The 19,545-nt window shown below is 36.6% G+C and overlaps 1 protein-coding gene across 4 annotated transcripts in view; it reads left to right on the top strand.

Moving 5' to 3' along the window:
* LOC105479595 (contactin 3) overlaps positions 1 to 19,545 on the top strand; it is a 340,287-nt gene that overhangs the window by 95,844 nt on the left and 224,898 nt on the right. For all 4 annotated transcript variants that reach the window (XM_011737617.3, XM_011737616.2, XM_011737618.3 and 1 more), the window contains exon 3: positions 13,325 to 13,451. In XM_011737617.3, the coding sequence (XP_011735919.2) occupies positions 13,325 to 13,451 (127 nt within the window). The remainder of the gene's footprint in view (positions 1 to 13,324; positions 13,452 to 19,545) is intronic.

The following is a 19,545-nucleotide window of genomic DNA, read 5'->3' as shown; positions in this document are numbered from 1 at the left end:
TTAGCCTTAAGCTTTTGAAGCAGAGCTCCTAGATTTTGTCTCCAAATAAGTTTTGTGTTATTAAATTTTTTAGGGGATGTTAAAATACCTTGCATGACTTCTTCACTCTGTAGCAAAATAGAACTTTTCATTCTTATCCCATGAATGTGTGTGAGCGAGTATCTGCACACTTGCGAGTGATATTTAAGCTCAAACATATGTACAAAAAGAGAGAAGTGGTATTAAGTGGAACGTAATTATGTGTATAATTATGAAGCATTGACTATTGAACAGTGTGCTTTGTGGGTTTCTGAGTAAACATCTATTTTTTCGTTAAGGAATAATTTTACTGCAGCATATACAAGGCCACAAATGGCGTAATTTTTTTTTTTTTTTGCTTGATTATGCAGACAAACAAATGAGAATACTCAGTGCTATGGCCATTCTTTCCGTTATGGGAGAAGATAAAGTAAACATTCAACTAACAACGGTATAAAATAGTCTAATGCTTTTTCTTCTGCCTCATGAGGTTTTTGAAAGCTCTTTGCTGCTTGTTTTGTCAAGTTTCCCATTGATGTTACTTTGGTGAGTAATTATTTGAAGAAAGGGTAGAAAGTAAATACTTGCTGGAGAATTGTCTCTCAATGAGAACTGATCCAGTGGGCATTATACGGACTCCCCCTTTTCCCCCTCTTTTTTTGAAGTTACTACCTTCCACAGATTAAGAGGGACCTTTTGTCTCAGACTTAATACTTGCATTTATTTGCTCAAACCAGATAACTGAACACAGGTACCAGTATTCACAACTACCATGAAGATAATGACAATTCCATCCTATTTCTCAGGCCGTATATATAGGAGGCTATAATGAATAAAATCGTGTATTAGACTGCATTCCCATAAATTACGATTCCTCAGTCAGAGGTAATTAAAAGTTTGATGCAACACTAAGTAAAAAATATGCAGTAATAATATCAAATGACATTTATTGCATTGCCACTGCTGCCATGAAAACATACTGCTTATCTTTGCATCAAAAATCCTATATTATAGATATCATTCCCATATAACAGTAGAGAATTCAGTGGCTCGGAGAGCTTAAATGACTTGCCTAAAGCTAAATGGAATATTAGTGAGAAAAAAAATCATGTCTATTGTGGTCCAAAGTCACTGTTCCTCCTAGTAGACATGCTCCTTCCTAAAGCTGGGGTCAGCAGGATTTTTCATAACATGTGCTAGATAGTAAATATTCTCAGCTTTGTGGGCCATGTAGTCTCTGTCATAACTACTCAACTCTGCCCTTGTAATGTATAAAACAGCTATAGACAATAGATACAGAAGTCAGTGTGGCTGTGTTCCAATACCATTTTATTTATGGACATTAAAATTCAACTTTTATATAATTTTCACATGTTATGAAATGTTCCTTTTGTTTGTTTGTTTTTAGAGACAGGGGTCTTACTTCGTCACCCAAGCTGGAGTGTAGTGGTAAGATCATAGCTCACTATAACCTTGAACACCTGGGCCCAGCAATCCTCTGGCTTCAGCCCTCCCAAGTAGCTGGGACTGCAGGCACACCACCATGCCAGGATAATTTATTTATTTATTTATCTTACTTCTTGTAGAGATGTGTTGAATTGAATTTATGATAAAGTAGGATTATACTTAGATGTACCTTCAAGCCTTTATGCCTTGAAGGATAAAGGGCAAAAATATTCCAGGAGGAAGAATGACATAAATCAATCCAAGATATGTTATTTGATAAACAAAGTTATTTTGCAAGTAATTATATGTGAATTTCTTGCTGACAACCATGGATGCCTTACTCCCTGTGGGGCTGTAGTCTGTGAATATGGAAATTGTGCTTTATCGATATGGAATTGCTGAGTTGAAGATTGCTAGACCTTTGATTTTCTGTTTGTAAGAAGGTGAAATTTGACTTTATGTCTAAATCGCTGCATTTTTTTTTTTTTTAATGAAGCCATTCAATTTAAAGGAAGTGTTTTCTCCCCCGCTGAAATTCTTTGATCCAAATTTAAGAACTGTTCAAGATAGATTTGGCCCAATAGCTACCATCGTGCAGCTCTGCAAACCCAAATTCCCGGTATCTATGGTAGGTCATATATGATTGTAGAATCTGTGATTTGCAAAAACTTGAAAAAAACAAACTAGCCCAGGTCCTATCTGAAAAGCAGACCCAAAGCTCAAACTGACATGAAGGGTCCAAGATGTGGAATGTGTCCAGGCAGCCTGCAGGTGACTGATTTGAATCCTAACTTTGGAAGATTTAGATTAAAGTAAGAATGGCTTTTTGATTACTTGTTAACTAAATTCATAGCTTGCATAAATGATTTCTCATAGATTTGGGGATATTTTGCAAAAAGATACATTCCATAGGAATAGTAAGACCTTTGCTAATGCTGACCCTTCTTGATGGTAACTTTAACCACAGTAAACATTCTTAGAGATCTGAGTAAGTGAAACACCAAGTAGAACTGAATATTTTTATTTTGTTTTGTTTTAATGTCGCAGGCAGCTGTTACTTTCAAACAAGTGATTAAAATGCAGAAATGCGACTTTAGTTCAGCACGCTGAGGTTTGCAAAAGATTACTCTTAGGGTGCTATTGCTGTCGAAAGTGCTATTTTTGTATGTGCTTTCATGAAGCTGCTCCTATCTTGTACCTGTATTGGTGGTACTCAGAAGGGTGTGCGCGGGGTGTAGGTGATCAAGAATCTGCAAACTGCCTAACAGAAATAACTGCCTAGTGACAGTGGATGCCTCTGTAAGGACACAGTGAAGGTGTTTCATAAGAGTCATAGACACATTCATTGAATTCGCTTCTGCTGTATGTTCATATTTTTATATAATGAATTATTTTATAGTTGGATGCATAAATTATAGTTGGAGATAAGTGTATCTGATTAGGGTGGTCTCAGGAAAGTCCAAAGTCTTTCTGTGATCCGCTATAACATTTTGTAAATTAAAACCATCCGCAATGATGCATAACTACATACACCTACAGACCCAGGGAGATTCCCAGACAATTTCTAATTTACTATATATGTGTATTTTATATATATATGTATATAAAGTAGGTACGCTAAGAGGTTAGAAGAAATGTGTGTTAAATAGGATCACTATCTTCTGAAAGTATAAAGCCTGGGGATGAGGATGATAAGAGTGAAAAACAAGTAAATGTAATATATTATAGGATAACGATATTGTGATGAGTAAAATACACAAACAAACATTGTTCTAGGAATTCAGAATGAGGAACGATTACTACAAGGGAGATAATGAGGAAGGATGAATGAAAGAATCGAGAGTAGAGTTTCTTCAGACTTCCTTACACAATTTGGTGACTTCTCATACATACTGCCAAATGCTTCCTCCAAAACGATAGTACCAAAAATGTATAGAGAGATTCCGGTTTAACTCATCTTCTCCAGCCCTGTGGATTACTTATTTATAATCTGTGCCGTTATTAAGGAAAGCAATAGGAATTAAAAGGAGGTCAGGCACAGTGGCTCACGCCTGTAATCCCAGCACTTGGGAGGCCAAGGCGGGTGGATCACAAGGTCAGGAGTTTGAAACCGGCCTGGCCAACATGGCGAAACCCCGTCTCTACTAAAAATACAAAAATTAGTTGGGCATGGTGGCATGTGCCAGTGATCCCAGCTACTCGGGAGGCTGAGGCAGGAGAATCACTTGAACTCAGGAGGTGGAGGTTGCGCCACTGCACTCCAGCCTGGGCAACAGAGCAAGACTCCATCTCAAAAAAAAAAAAAAAAAAAAAGAATTAAAAGGAGCACCACTTTTTTATTCAGAGTGCTTAATAGTCACTTAGAATTAGGTGATTTAGCAAATGCAAAGTGTGTAGTACTGGGCCTAGCATTCCATGTCTATTTTCCCTTCATAGGTTGACATTTTAGAATATCCATGTGTTTATTAACTAAGTATATATAATGAAGAGGGATTTTGTTCCATACTGTATAGCACTAAGAAACAATGCTTGTCAAAACAAAATAAAATGTGTTTTTGTTTGCCAACATTATCGGCAATACACAGTATTTCTCTTCTCCCTGAGGCTACAGAGGTAGCAGTTCAGTAGATTTGGGGAAGGCTCTCTTGTCTTTACTGTATCTTGGGCCCAGTGATACTCTTTCAGTTTTTAAGATGGTTATATTTTTTCGTACATTGCCAAGGTTGGTTTCATTCCTAAGAAAAGGAAATGAAAGAAATATCTTGCAGCTGTCACCCGTCACCCATTCGCTCCTAAAATAATCTGGGGCACTGGTGGCAGGAGAGAAGGTTTCTAGACCAAAGCTTATCAAATAGGGGATAAGAACCCATTGATGTTGTGATGCTATGAACATAGTAGTAGTTTATGTCTAGCATTTTAAAAAGTAGGATAAAGCATATCAGATGGAATAGAATAGAGTGCAATAGAATAGAATATAAAGGAAAAAAGTAACCGTCCAGCATGCAGTAAGGATTAGTCTTATTTGAAGAAATCTTTTTATCAGTTGTATGTTTACTTTATCAGTTGTATGTTTATCAGTTGTATGCCTACTGTGTCTACAATTAATCATTATGATAATTACATTTTAAATTGTGAATCAATTAAAATGAATTTAACAAATGTAAGCCTAGGCAACTCTAAGACATACCCCTCTCTCTGCACCCCATAGTTCCAGATGTATTTTGGGGAAGGTTGTTGTAATAGTCCATTTTCATGCTGCTATTATGAACTGCCAGAGACTGGGTAATTTATAAAGTAAAGAGGCTTAATTGACTGACATGGCTGAGGAGTCCTCAGGAAACTTACAATCATGGCAGAAGGCAAAGAAGAAGCAAGGCACTTTCTTCACACGGTGTCAGGAAGAAGAGCTGAGCAAAGGGGAAAGAGTCTCTTATAACCTTCAGATCTTGTGAGAACTCACTCACTATCACTAGAACAGCATGGGGGAAACTGCCCACATAACTCAGTTACCTCAACACGTGGGGATTATGGGGATTACAATTCAAGATGAGATTTGGGTGGGGACACAAAGCCTACCCTTATCAGTTGTCCTTTCTGTTCTGCTTCCTTAGACCTCCATATCTTACCCCACAACCCAATTCAATCCCTCTCAGTAGTCTGGAAGTGTAAAATCAGGATCCTCACTTAAGAAGCAGGGAGGCCAGGCACAGTGGCTCATGCCTGTAATCATAGCACTTTGGGAGGCCGAGGCGGATGGATTGCCTGAGCTCAGGAGTTCGAGACCAGCCTGGGCAACATGGTGAAGCCCTGTCTCTACTAAAATACAAAAAGGTAGCCGGGCATGGCGGCGTGCGCCTGTAATCCTAGCTACTCAGGAGTCTGAGGCAGAAGAATTGCTAGAAACCGGGAGGCGGAGGTTGTAGTGAGACAAGATCAGGCCACTGCAGTTCAGCCTAGGTGACAGAACAAGACTCCGCCTTTAAAGAAAAAAAGAAACAGGGAGAGAGAAGTCGATGGTGTTTTATACACTCAGACATTTACAAACACAGTGCTGGCTTCTGCTTACTAAGGTAGGGGCAGGAAGAGATTATGCTCTTTTCTACTTTATGAGATTACAGCTGTAAAATACTACAAGATGCAATCACTAAGTAGTATTAGTTCTTTTTCTTTTTCTTCTTAGAGATGGGGTCTCACTCTGTTGCCCAGACTAGAGTGCAGTGGTGTGATCATGGCTCACTGCAGTTGCAAACTCCTGGGCCCGAGTGATCCTCCCATGTCAGCCTCTTGAGTAACTGGGACTACAGGCATGCACCACCATGCCCCACTAATTTTTATTTATTCATAGAGATGGAGTCTTGCTATGTTACCCAGGCTTGTCTCGAACTCTTGGCTTCCTGTGATCCTCCTGCCTTGGCCTCCCAAAGTGCTGTGATTATAGGTGTGAGCCAGCACGCCAGGCCTAGTGTTAGTTCTTAATAGCTTCTGCATTGCAACTAATTTACAAAAGGAATTCTTTATTGGATAATTATTTCCTCATAGAAACAGTGAACTTGAACTAGAGTTTGATATGAAACATTCTTTCTAAGATACATAAAGAGAATTGTGTCTGGGCCTAACAGGCCTTGACCCGAACTCTCTGTTAAAGAATAAAAACTGTTAGAAAGAATGGGTTCCATAATAGAAATGAAATCATCTCTATTAAAACCTTTGAAAGTAATATGTTAAAAAAATATTTTAAAAAGTTGATTAATGCACTCTTTTCATATGGTGGGTGAGAACCTTGTGAATGTGCACATTTCAAAAATGTACAATGAAAGTATAATAGAAAGAGGGAATGTAAGTGTTGTTTTTTTCAGATAAATGGACCATGGATTGTGTTCTCCTCGTGTATTATACACATTGCATATTGCATCCAACAATAGCATTCTAACTTTTTTTTTAATCATGTGTAGTTGCTATTAAGCTGTCTAGCAAGAAAGGTATAATTATGGTCTGAGAATTATAGAAGGATGTCATGGAGGTTCAAAAACATTAAAGCTCACATTCATAAAAAGACAATGGCGTGAATTTAAATACAGAAAGCTATGAAGTACTATGAAAACATTTTAATCTCCCAAGACTCCAGCCCATCTCCTCCCACCCTGTTTTTCTGCCAAAAACATTATGTCCTGCATTATAACTATAAATTAGTTAACCATTTCATTCAACTGTAAAGAACATTTCAACAAGCAAAAATATAGCTGTTGGATTTAAACAGTATCAACATAAAATAGTGGGCACTTTTAGAAGTACTCTCAAGTCCCCTTCTCTTACTGAATTATAATACAGATTAATGTTAATCAGTCCAGTGAAATAGATCATACCTTCCATCAAACTCTGCGATTAGTTTACGAAAGCAAAGTGCCAAAATCAAGATACTTAAGCTTAAACAAAAACCATTTTGTATATTTTTGTATGTGTGGACATTTTTATGTTTCCTTAGGCAGGTTGCAATTAGAGGATGAATATAGTTCTTGGTAAAAATCTGCATGCTTTGAAAGGGTTTTGCCATTCCAGCGAGCAGTATTGTTTTACTCGAACATTTATTTCTAGGTCCTGTGAAGCTTAACCAGTCCCTGTCAGTTCCAGTCCCCTAATTATTGAATGCCACTTCCCATGCAATTACTTTATTTCCTGCTTATACATAAAATGGGAAATAAAGATTGAGAAAAATCATGTAGTGAACTATTAATTTCTCAATTTAAAGGGTTTTCATCACTTTTATTGGTGTTATTTTGCTGTCATACTCCAGGTGCATGCTATACTCCAGCACTTTTTCTTTTAACTTAATTGCTTGCTAACATTTCCAGATGTGGAAAACAGACACATTAGTTATTCTTAATAAGTACTTTATTTTCCTTTCTCATCTGAAGTGTGTTATTTTACCTTTTCCTTTTTTTTCTAGAGCATTGGTTACAGTATAGCTTTTAGGTGCAGGTGACAAAATGCATTAGAGGTTTATTTTTCCAACACATGATGTTTGGAATTACGTGGTTCATGTTGGTTCAGAGACTCAAAGATATGAGAGCTCTGGGTTGCCTTTTCTGTGACATTGTGTGTGTGTGTGTGTGTGTGTGTGTGTTTATGCACATATAGAAATACATATTTTATACACACACACACACACACACACACACACACACACACACACACACACGTGTAGTGTTCTCCCGTATGGTGTCCAGTTGGTCTCAGTAGTTCCCAGCATTCCTTCCTTTTGTGAAAGTTTCCATATCAAAAAGGAAGGAAAGCGAGGTCAGCATTTTATTTACTTCAAAACACAATCAGAGTAGAGACTTTTATCTAGAAGTTCTTACCAGGGTAATGGCTTGTTAAAGGTTGAATCTTGTTGCTACCCCACCCCCATCCCCAATTCATATGCTGAAGTCTTAAACTCCAGTACCCTATTATTTGAAAATAGGGTCATTGCTAATGTCATTAGTTAAGATGAGGTCATTAGAGTGGGCCCTCATCCATTAGGACTGGTGCCCTCATAAAAAAAGGAGAAATTTGGACACAGAGACACACATAAAGGGAAGATGATATGAAGAGAGATACAGGGAGAAGATAGCCATCTATAAACCAAGCAGAGAGGTCTGGAACACATCCTTCTATCACAGTCCTCAGAAGATATCAACCCTGCTAACACCTTGATATAGACTTTCAGCTCTCTGAACTGTGAGACAATAAATTCTGTTTTGGAAGCCACCCAGTGTGTGGTACTTTGTTATAGCAACCCTAGGAAATGGATATACCCTCTTGGGCTATTAGTGGTCTCATAAGCCAATATCCCCTGGCTACCCTGCTTCCCAGCCAAGAACGACCAAGAGTTCTGGAAAGCTAGTATCTCTGGAGCTTTCATTCTCCACAGTGAAAGGCAGACTCTAAGGGTTGGGAAGAAGGACAGGCGATAGCTGTTGAGTGGACTACCAGCAGCATCTGCCACAGCCAGTTTTTCACATGTGGCACATGTCTGGCATTCACATATTTGTTAAAGAAATGAAATATTCTGAGATCGAATACTTTATCTTCCTCTGACATTGGAAGCATATAAATGGAATTTTATTTTGGTCTTGTTTCTTTGGCATTTTCCAGCTTTAAACTACCATTGCCAAAATAGAAGATATCCCATTTCTAAAAAAATTTTCCATCTTTTAAAAGTTTTTTTCCTGAAAAATAGTAGGGCCTAGAATATAGATCTTATTTCGCTGGCGGCATATTATTTTACTTTCTTTGACCCAGGCTAGAACTCATTCTGTTTGGGTTTGATGCCTTGTAAGTGCATGGAATATTCCTTTCTAAATCCACGTCCTCTTAAATTCTGTCTTTAATGGCATTGCCTACCCTTAAACCCTGTTGTGATTTACCCTGTGTTTTGAAATGCGCTACTGGTTTTTGTTTTCCATGTAGATATGACATAAATCAGCAAGGAAAAATAGGATATGCTTTCCTTTTCCCTAGGAATTTCAGATACCATCATTGTCTTTTAGGAATTTCATTTCTTTTAGTAGAGTAATGCAACTTGCCCAGAATCCCTTCTCTATTTTTCTTTGTCAGTCTTCATAAAAATTGTATAGAGTATGACCATTAGAATTGATCGTCTGCGGTTTGATCTTTTATGTGACATTACCTTAGGAGCTCATAAAACTTGTATATACATTCAAAGGCAGTTAGTTATTCCTTGTTGCCTGTAGGTGTTTGGGGGAAAAAATAACACCTTAGGATTGGATTTTTGGACCTGTTAGTCCTGTTCAGAAATGTGATATGCCTTTTATTTTAGGTTGTATATTTAAAATGGAGCTTTGGAGCCAGGCTAGCACATCAAAAAAATGCCCCTGTCACAAAAAGTAAACTTTAACATCAATCTGAATGTTACATTGAATTCATTAGTTAGGCAAGGGGCCCCCTTCTGTTTTCAGACTGGGTGCTTTTTACTGGTTATGAATAGTTGTGTGAATAGTCAAGGTTCTGTCTTTTTGAGGATCAAATTTGTTTTGAAGAAAATGTTGGATAATTTCTTTTAGATTAGCAGAGACTTCAGAATCTATTCCTTTTAAGTTTATATTGCTGGCAAGAGACTAGAACATGAAACCCCAGCATCTCTCATCACCTATTTCATTCCCGTGAAGCAAGATTGAGTGGTCTTGTCCCTTTTCTGAGTGTGAAGCATGCACTGACCTGTCATGTTTGATTCTTATTTTGTACTTACTTTTTAAGAGGCGTTGGAGGCTCCCAAATGACTGCTGATGGGCTGAAAGCCTTTAGGAGCCTTAAATTTCAGAGATGGCAGATATGTGCCTCATAGGCCGTTAACTCCAGCGCCATCAGGAATACTGAAGTTGAAAAAGCAGGCTGTTGGTTAATTTTCACCTCTGACCATATTGAGAACAGTGTGGCTCCCTGGAAAGAGAAACAAACCAAGAATGTGAGGACTGGGGTTGACCAGGTCTGACCAGGAAACTGTTACTTTGGTCAGTCATTTAACCTCTCTGGGCCTCACTTCTTCTGGGGAGGCCAAACCATGTGCAAGGTGAGAAGATGAGCTCTGAAATTAAAATCTTAGCTTTATCAGTCACTAACTGTAAAATAGTATCTGCCTCATATGGAGTTATTATGAGGATTGTTTCATTCATCTTATTCATTCTACAGACCGATATTGAATATCTTCCATGTTCTAGGAGTTGAGGATACAGCAATGAATTCAATACAAATAAATAACAAACACATACATAAACATCTGTAGTGTTTATGTAGGGAGATCTCGTGAGGTTGTGAGATGTGCTTTGATTATCTGTGGCTGGTGGAAATGAAGGGTGTGTAATGACTTTAGATGGGGGGGAATGCACATGGTTGCATTTAAGCCAAGAAGGTGACATTTATGCTAAATTCTGAATGACAAAAAGAAACCAGAACACAAGAAGAACAAGTGTGTGAACCCAGAAGTGACATGAAGCTCAGCATGTCTGAGAAGCAGGAACAAGAGCAGTGTGGCTAGACCTCAGAGATCAGGAGCTGGAGCTAGGGGAGCTTGAGATAGGAGAAGCAAAGCATGTAAATAGCTGCTTCGTGTGCCTGGCACATGCCTCATGGTGCCTAGTTCAATGAATGTTAGCAAATTAGCAGTTATTATCCTTCTCTCAAAAGGATATCAGAAGAAAATGCTCCTAGTAGTTTAACATTTTTATTTAAAATTAATAGTGGCCTCTGGAGAAGACAAGTACTATCATTTGGGACGTGACTTTTATTAGATGATGATGGGATGGGCAATTGAGTTTTTATTGTGACCACTTGAAGGAAATTTTTTGAACACTTCTCTCTGCCTTTTTCGTTTAAACCACTGCTTTCTTATCTCTGCTAACCTTTCTTCTTTTGGTTTATCTCCCCAACTTTCCTGTTATTTCCAAATTTATACCATTATGTTAATGCATTATTGGTTTCAAGCTATAAATACATCAGAATTTGTCAGAAAAAATGATGCTATCCCATCTTATAAATAATTAAATATATGTTATCAGAAGTAAATCAGAAGCTATTACACCAGAAAAATGTTAGGAAATATTCACTATATTTGCAAGTATTTCTAAAGAGACATCATAAATATTTTTGACTTTCTAGGACAATAAATTCAATTAATAGAACAGACTGTCATTTTTGTTTTTACTTATTTCTATTCAGTGAATTGGTTAAGGGGCAAAATGAAGAAAATAGCAATATTACCTCTTTTAAATTAGGGGTGTTAGTAGCAATTTTAAAATCTGTTTCTTCTGGAAGTTGACCTTTCCTAAAAAGGGAAATGGAAGCTTTTTTTTTTTTTTTTTTTTCCTTTGGCAATTTCCCCAATAGATAAAAGTAAAGATCAGGGACTAAAGGGGATAGCAAGCTGCTTTCTTAAAGGATGGTGGGGATTAGTAAGGGCTAATTGTGTGGTGATGTTGTGGTGCAAAGTTGCCCCGAGTCAGCTGAGCTGTGAACTTGCCCTCACTTCCAAATTATCCTCATTTTTGATAATTTGCTAAAAGGACTTACAAACGTTGCTGAAAAGTGTTATACTCACAGTTATGTTATTTACAGGGAAAGGATCCATACTAAACTCAGCTAGAGGAAGACACACATAGGGCAGAGTCTGGAAGGTTTCAAATGCACAGCTTTTATTGTCCACAGGACATCTGACCCTTCCGGTATCGATGTGTGACAATACTCAAGGAGTATGAGAGCTAACGAGGGGAACTCGTTGAGCCTCGGTGTCTAGAGTTATTTGTTGAGACTTCATTATGTAGGTGTGACTGACTGGTTGCACATGTGGTTGAGCTGAGTCTCCACGTCATCTGATACCACATGACCCAAATCTCTCACCTTTAATCACATGGTTAGTCTGTCTGATGTGGCCAGTTTCCAACCCAAGACTATTGGGTGTGGCTGGCCCCACCCTAAGATCTAGTGTGGCCGGTCCCCATCCTAAGCAGACATTTCAGGCCCCACCCTAAGATCTAGTGTGGCCAGTCCCCATCCTAAGCAGACATTTCAATCAGCTATGGCGTAGATTACCTCCTAGAAGCTGAGGACAAAGATCAGACCTAGGGTACGGCCAAATTCCTTACAGAAGGGGTGAGAGAATATCCCTGCATGGACTGTGGAATCCATTATTCTAGAGTATGTGTTTTACATTCTGCAGTGCTGTGTGAACTTGCTCATGCCACCTAACCACTTTTAGGCGCAGTATTTGTCTTCTGTTGGGAATAATTATGGCATTTACCTCACAGAATATTCTGAGGAGTAATGAACACATTTGGGCACATAGGATTTACTTGAAAATTTCAGCTTTAGCAGCTGCTATTTTTATCATTTCAATGATTATTTTAATCATATTGTTATTTATTGTTGTTATACTTATGGTAAATTTTTTTTTAATGCTAACTGCTATTTGAAGTAGCTAAAATGCCAGTTCATTGTTTTGGGGCCTTTTTTGCTGCTTTTTGATCTTGTTTTGTCTGACTTTTCATGGATTCTTTGTCTCTTAGTCTGTTTATTCATTCTCTGAGTTAATAGAAACTCCTCTGTAATTTTGCTGAGCATTCCAAGCAAAATAGGAAAGTAAAGAGCTTTTTTTTCGGGGGGCCAATTTATTTGTTTTCAGAAATGCTATGGCAATGATTATACAACTGCAGTCCCATAAGTGTGGGTAGCATTATCTTATTCTTTTGTAAACTTGTAAACTCATAGTACATTAGAGAGATTTTTTGTCTGTATGTGGAAATTCTCCTCAGAGCATGTTCAAGTTCTCTTAGCCAAAGTAGAAACATCTTTACAAAGATACTTGTTCAGTGCTGTATCTTCCTCTTCAATTTGCTAGTAATAAAATGGACATCCCACCAAATATTGAGTGCTTTTCATTCCAAATGGCAAAATAGCATTGTCAAGCTTAAGATTTGCATGCCAAGCAGATTTTATGAAATTACTTAGGTGTTCAATTAGTTTTGAATTCAGCTTTAGTTTGGCAAAGAGGCTATGACCAAAAAGACTTAATAGTGTATTCATCAGTCTACACTTAGATGTAGTTTGTTATAAAAAGTAATTACTGCAGTATGAAGTGATCTTAATATGGCAATATTTTTCATACCAATGCTAGTTCTCATAGAGTTGGTACTGCGCTGTTGAGTGGGTGAATTGATTCCCTTTAACAAAACAATGTCTACAGAGCATTTTTCTTTGTAGGCACAGTACTAGATTTTTACTAGTTGCTTATTTTCTTCAATACTGGAATGTAACTTTTTACAATACCTTTTACTGATTATTATTTTTTGGATGTCTCTCCCCCATATAGGTGAGCTTCTCTTACAAGGCCCTGTGTTTGTCAAAGAACCCAGCAATAGTATTTTCCCTGTTGGTTCAGAAGATGAAAAAATAACTTTAAATTGTGAAGCAAGAGGCAACCCGTCACCTCATTACAGGTACAGTGAAAAGTTTGAAAATTCAAATTAAAAAAACCTAAACACATTTATGTGGAGATTGTGAACTTTTTTTGCTCTGGTATATTTATGCCATCAGTAAGAAAAAAATATATGAAGCTATAGTTGTATGATATATTCAACAGATTCAATATATGAAGATTTAAATCTATATATAGCATATATTTGATTAGTTATTGATCATGGCAGAATCCCTAAAGTAAGTAATGTCTTTTCATTGATTTTTAGTGCAATTTAATTTATAAACTTGGATTTACATTTATTGTGGGGATGAAATTGTGTTTTAAAGTTAATTTGAAATCATAGTTAAACAAATACTTCTGTGTCCCACCTTTTGTTCGTTTACCATTTTAATGGATTTGTGCTTGGAGATTCAATAAATATGGAAGAATAAAACACATTCTTACCAAAGTCATTTTAATGATTCTTGAAGAGAAAACATATTTCATTTGTTACATGTATATCAAGTTAAAGTCTATATTTTTAAGATTATATAAACAATTCCTCTTCACTGAAAACTTTCAAACATCATGAAAAGGTATAAGGAAAAAAGAAAAAAAAATCCATACTCCCACCACCTTAAAAAAAAATATTGATATTTTGGGGATGATGATGGATTATTTGGATCAGATGGGTATTTGTATTATTAAATAACCCAGGACTAATCATTTTTACTCTTAGGAGTGCTTGTGAGACCCGCTTTCATGAAGAGATGAATTATTTATAAATTACATGCTGCATTCTTATAAGTGGTTGAAAGTATTCAAGACACCTTTAAAACAACACTCTCTTATCGCTTCTCGGCCTTTTGGCTAAGATAAGGTGTAAAACAACACACTCTTTCATGCAATGTGAACATCTACTACGAAAACCCCATTTACACCGTTAGTTTGCTTGAAAAACCTTTTCTATAATCTGCAGAATAAGCAAACTTCAGCCAGTATTAATAAAATTTTAAATGCTTAGAGTTGTAATTTAGATCTTATTGAACCTCTGTTGTTCTCTTAAACTATATAAATAATTGAAGCCAATAGTCATGGTAAATTGGGTGAGGATTGGGGTAGAAGGTAGGTTTTTGTATTTTTGCATCTGGAAGTAATCAAGATAGTCTCTTTCAACAATATTTAACAACATATTTATTGAGGCCCTATTGTATACTTCAACAAAATAAGCATTTTAATTCCAGGTTCCTGATTAGAGTTGGCAAAGATGAGAAAAAGTTTTTCTCTGCCTCTACCTCTTTCTATGGAAATAAGAAGTTATTTAATAAAATCATTTAAAAAAGCAAGAAACTGTTTTATGAACTAGTTCCATTAATCAGACATAAGCATATGCCACATCTGGAAATATTTTCTTCTTACGGGGAAAGTTGAACAGATCAGCTTAACAAGACATTATCCTGGAAATATTTTTTTCCAGCATTTTTGTATGGCATTCTAACACCTTTTAAATGCATCTGTTTGTTTCTCCCTGAAATGAAGGATTATTCTCATGGACATAGCTGTAAATATGATAACGCAGCCATGTGAATGACTCATGTGTGGGCTCTTTTTCTGTTGTCAGGAAAGTTGTATTTCCTGGTGTTTATCTTATGAATAATTTGGTGATAAATGTGTTCAGCTGAAAAGTTGTCAAGATACGAGATTTCATCATATAAGAATGTATTTCTAAATGAATAGATTAATTATGTTTGTATATTTTTATCACATAGAAAAATATTTTGAGCTTAGATATCCAAAAATAACCTTGTGTAGTTATTATGTCTTTTTTTTTCTTTCTTTCTTTTTTTACTAATGAGATGTTTATTTGATTGTGAGATGTTTATTTGATTGTTGAATCAGTGAAAAAAGATAAATATTAAACAGTACATATGGTTTGACCCATTTTTATGCAAATGTGTTTGTTGTTAGTACTTCTATGTATATATTTATACCAGAGGGGAAAAAAAGACAGGAAAGGTGTATGGTGAAATAATGGTAGTGAAATTTGGGGTTGATAACCTTTCTTATTTATTTAGTTTTTGTTTGTTTGTTTGTTTTTTGAGATGGAGTCTCGCTCTGTCGCCCAGGCTGGAGTGCAGTGGCACAATCTCAGCTCACTGCAACCTCCACTTCCCGGGTTCAAGAGATTCTCCTGCCTCAGCCTCCCAAGTAGCTGGGTCTACAGGCACAACCCACCATGCCCAGCTAATTTTTACATTTTTAGTAGAGACAGGGTTTCACCATATTGGCCAGGCTGATCTCAAACTCCTGACCTCGTGATCCGCCTACCTTGGCCTCCCAGAGTGCATTATGTCTTTATATACTAGGTGCCTGTTGTAATACCATGGAGTCTGTATTTAAATATATTGATAACGTGTAAAATGTTGATAAAGAAGTTTCACTGTTTGCATAGTGATTTTTGTTTTATTTTACGTCCTGGGATATCATCCTGGCATTTATATGTTACGATTTAAACAAAATCTGTAACTGAGACTAGGAGATGTGTGATTTATTAGTTTTAGGTTTGATAAATGAAGAAATTTAACATGTTTGGTATTGTTTGATGATTTTTGGTTTGTAGCCAAATAGAGCAGATACTTTGATTATAACTTTAAAAATTTTCTAAAGTTAAGATTTCTAACCAGTATAAAATTTCACTTAAACTAAAAGTTTATGATCACTAGAAATTTAGACCTAGAAAAGCACAAGGGAAGCTCTTTTCATTCTAAGAAATATCAGACTTTGTTTTAACAAGAAACAACCCCTTGTTATTCATGTTATCTGAGTAAGAAATAGATTGTGCCACTGCAGTAAATGGGGTATGGAAAAATGTGGGTTGTAATGACAAATTTATCTTGTTAGATGACATCTTTATTTTTGGCCTTATTTTTTCCCTACCTTTTAACTTTAATATTCAACTAGGTAATATTTCACATTATTCTTTAAAATGGTTCAGAATAAAATATGCTTGCTTATTTTTTTTTATTGTCCTTCAAAAATCACAAATAAATACTATAAATATATAATGACATCGAGGATATAAAAAGGAAGAATATGGTGGAATTTTTTACATGAAGTCAGAGAAAGCATTTTTCAACATATATAATCATAAATATAAGCAGATAGAGAGGCAGCCAAGGAGGAATATTAAGGAGCCATGTGAAACCACTTGTTAAAGGCAATCCGAACATGTTTCTAAGGATTCAGAATAAAGTTAAAGAATCTTGTAAAGAATGTCCTTTGAAAGCCCAAAGCCTGCCTTGTAGACTGATGCCAACTTGTCTGAAGAGTGATCTTGTCTTTGTTTTTATCCCATCAGGTAAAAAGAACTCTTAATTGGCCATGTTAGAAATCCAAAAGTTCAGAAATTCTCAAGAGAAATTACTTGTCTTAGGGTTTAATTGAGGATTTTATTCTTTCTTTTGCATTTCCCTGCCTGAGCCCCAAAGCCTATATTTAAAGGTTAATTAGTGTTCAGTCTCATTGTAATTGCTGATAGTGCTGAAAGAGGTTACCCTGAGGAAGTATTAATACTTTTTCTAAATGGGAAAGATTTTCTTCCACTTTTTGTGGGGTTAGAAGTGTCCAACCAGCTATGCTAAGATGAAAGACCACAAATAGGAGAATCCCTGGTCACAGATGCTGATGTCATTTAAAGGGGTCACGTGTTTTAGTGAGTGGGGTAAAATAGGTACATGCCAACAGGGACCAGGCAAATAACAACATTGAAAGAGGAAGGCCTGCGTGAAGAGCATATAGACATATTGAATAACGGCTGGAAACTGTCCATCATTCAGCCCCGAGCCTATCATCATGTGGTCATAACTGCTTCCCAGCACTGGCCAATTGTTACCATCTAGGAATCCTGCTCTGGTATTACCAAAGCTTTTTAAGAGAGTTTTAAAATTTAGATATTTTCATTTTGGAATCTCTCACTTTACTGTTAACTCTAATGTGGACCAAAAAATATAAGTCTTAAGTCTGAATGAGGCCCATGTGGGCCTTGTGTTTCCAACTTTTAGTCTCACTCAAGACTTAGAGGTGTGCTGTCCAATATGGTAGCCAGTAACCACATGTGACCCTTGAAATTTAAATCAATTAAGTTAAACTAAAAATTCAGTTGTTCAGTCACAGCAGCTTCATTTCAAGTGCTTGGTAGCCACAGGTGGCTTGTTGCCACTGTATTTGACAGTACAGATGAATATGCCCAGGCTTGCAGAATGTTTCAGGTCGACCCCTGGGCCCACAACTCTTTCCTATAAATGCTCTTTCATTTTTCTCTCTTCACAAGGAAGTAAACAGAACATTATTCTCTGTCAGCTCTATAGGAACAGGTAAACACTTTTAATAGAGTATAAGGAATCTGGGATACAGAAGTTGTAAGGGCTAAATATCATTGCAAAGTGGAGGTCTTTCTTGGCCACAGTTGCCTTGAAACATGGTTCTCTATAATGGAGTCACATCCTGCACATGTTTAATTTACTGATAGTCAGCTAAATGCATTCAGTATAAGAAAGAAAGGGAAAATAAAATAATATGCTAATTTCTGCTAACCATTTATTCAAGGAATGGATGTAAGGAAGGGAAGTCTGAGTTTATTTCTTGTCTATATATTGACACATAGTAATGTATATCTAGGCACACAGAGTACTACACATAGTACTGTATTTGGCTATATATATATAGTGTGTATATATATAGTATTATGCTATCAATTCTATATACATATAGTGTTCCATTTTTAGAATATATAGTACATAGATAGTATATGTGCTATATGCTGTATAGTTTATATCATAATATAGCATATATATGACATTTTTAAGCATAATTTTGATTATACGCAATTTGTCCTTTACATATTTCTTATTGCTATGTAAGATCTGATATTGTTATTTTACTTTTATGCCTCAAGGCAAGACAAGTTATTGTTCCTCTAAATTATTTTGACACTTAAAGAAATGAAATCTTTTTTGTCAGATTTCTAAGTCCAGTTCTCTGTGTTCATGCTCAAGTTCAACTCCTTTCCACATCCTGGCTTCTCTAGCTGGTGAGCTGTGGTCCCCACACCCACAATCAGCCAGGGAGAGTAATGAAATAGCCACATGGTGGAATGAAGACAAAACATAAACACTAAAGAATATCTACAGTGCCTGAGGCAAACAGAGGTAGAGGTAAGAGCCTCTTACAGGGCTATTTAAACTTGGTTGCACTATCATCTCTCCCAGGAAGCCTTCTTGACATCCTTAGTGCTGGATTCTGTGCTCAAACAATGTGCCCAACCATTGCATTGCATTGTCTGTATGGTAAAGCTTATCAAAATGAAGTCAGATTGCCCTAGTAGGCTGTAACTCCTTTAAAGGTGAAGACACCTTTAAAGGTGAAGTGTGTTCTTCATTCTTACATTCCAAATGCCTAGCGAAATAGTGAATGCTTAATTGGTGGCATCAACAAAGTGGTATAAAGTTAATAAGGGGGAAAACAAATAACAGATTTTGGAATTGTATTACATTTCAGGAGTCAAGAATATCATGAAGGATCACAGGGTCAGAAGTTGTTAATAGTTTATTCTATAAGATATTCTTAAATGTGTATTGAGTCTGATTTTTTGGCTCCATTTAAAGACAGATTGCCTTGAGGTGACAAAGATGGCTGCCTGGAACTCCAGGCTACTCATTTCTTCTGCAAAATGTCAACTGGAAGAGTAGGGTATCTTTCTCATAAATGTCATCAAAAGCTCCAAATGGTGTCAGAAAAATGTGAAATAAAAATGAAGCTAATCCTGTCGGTAGTCAATACCCAGCAGAGATATAAAGGTTAGATTTCAGATATTAAAGGTGATAGTACAGCAAAATAAATCACATCCTTTGTTTCTCTTTCTTGTGTTTTTTCAGTGGGGCAAGGGGAATGGATATACACGTATTGATCAAACACAAGCTAAATCAGTTGGGTCACATTCACATTCTTTACCAATCGGTAAGGCTGAGACACGGAATATTCTGACTGGCCAGGCCAGGGTCATGTGAGGAGGGCTTCTTTAAAGGACAATGGAGGCGGTGCTACCAGGAAAAGCTAAGATGGCTGCAGGGAAGGCA

This window comes from Macaca nemestrina, chromosome 2 (assembly GCF_043159975.1).
Source record: "Macaca nemestrina isolate mMacNem1 chromosome 2, mMacNem.hap1, whole genome shotgun sequence".
In the NCBI taxonomy this organism is placed as follows: Eukaryota; Metazoa; Chordata; class Mammalia; order Primates; family Cercopithecidae; genus Macaca; species Macaca nemestrina.
Note: the sequence above shows the minus strand (reverse complement) of the source record. Positions and strands in the feature narration are given on the sequence as shown.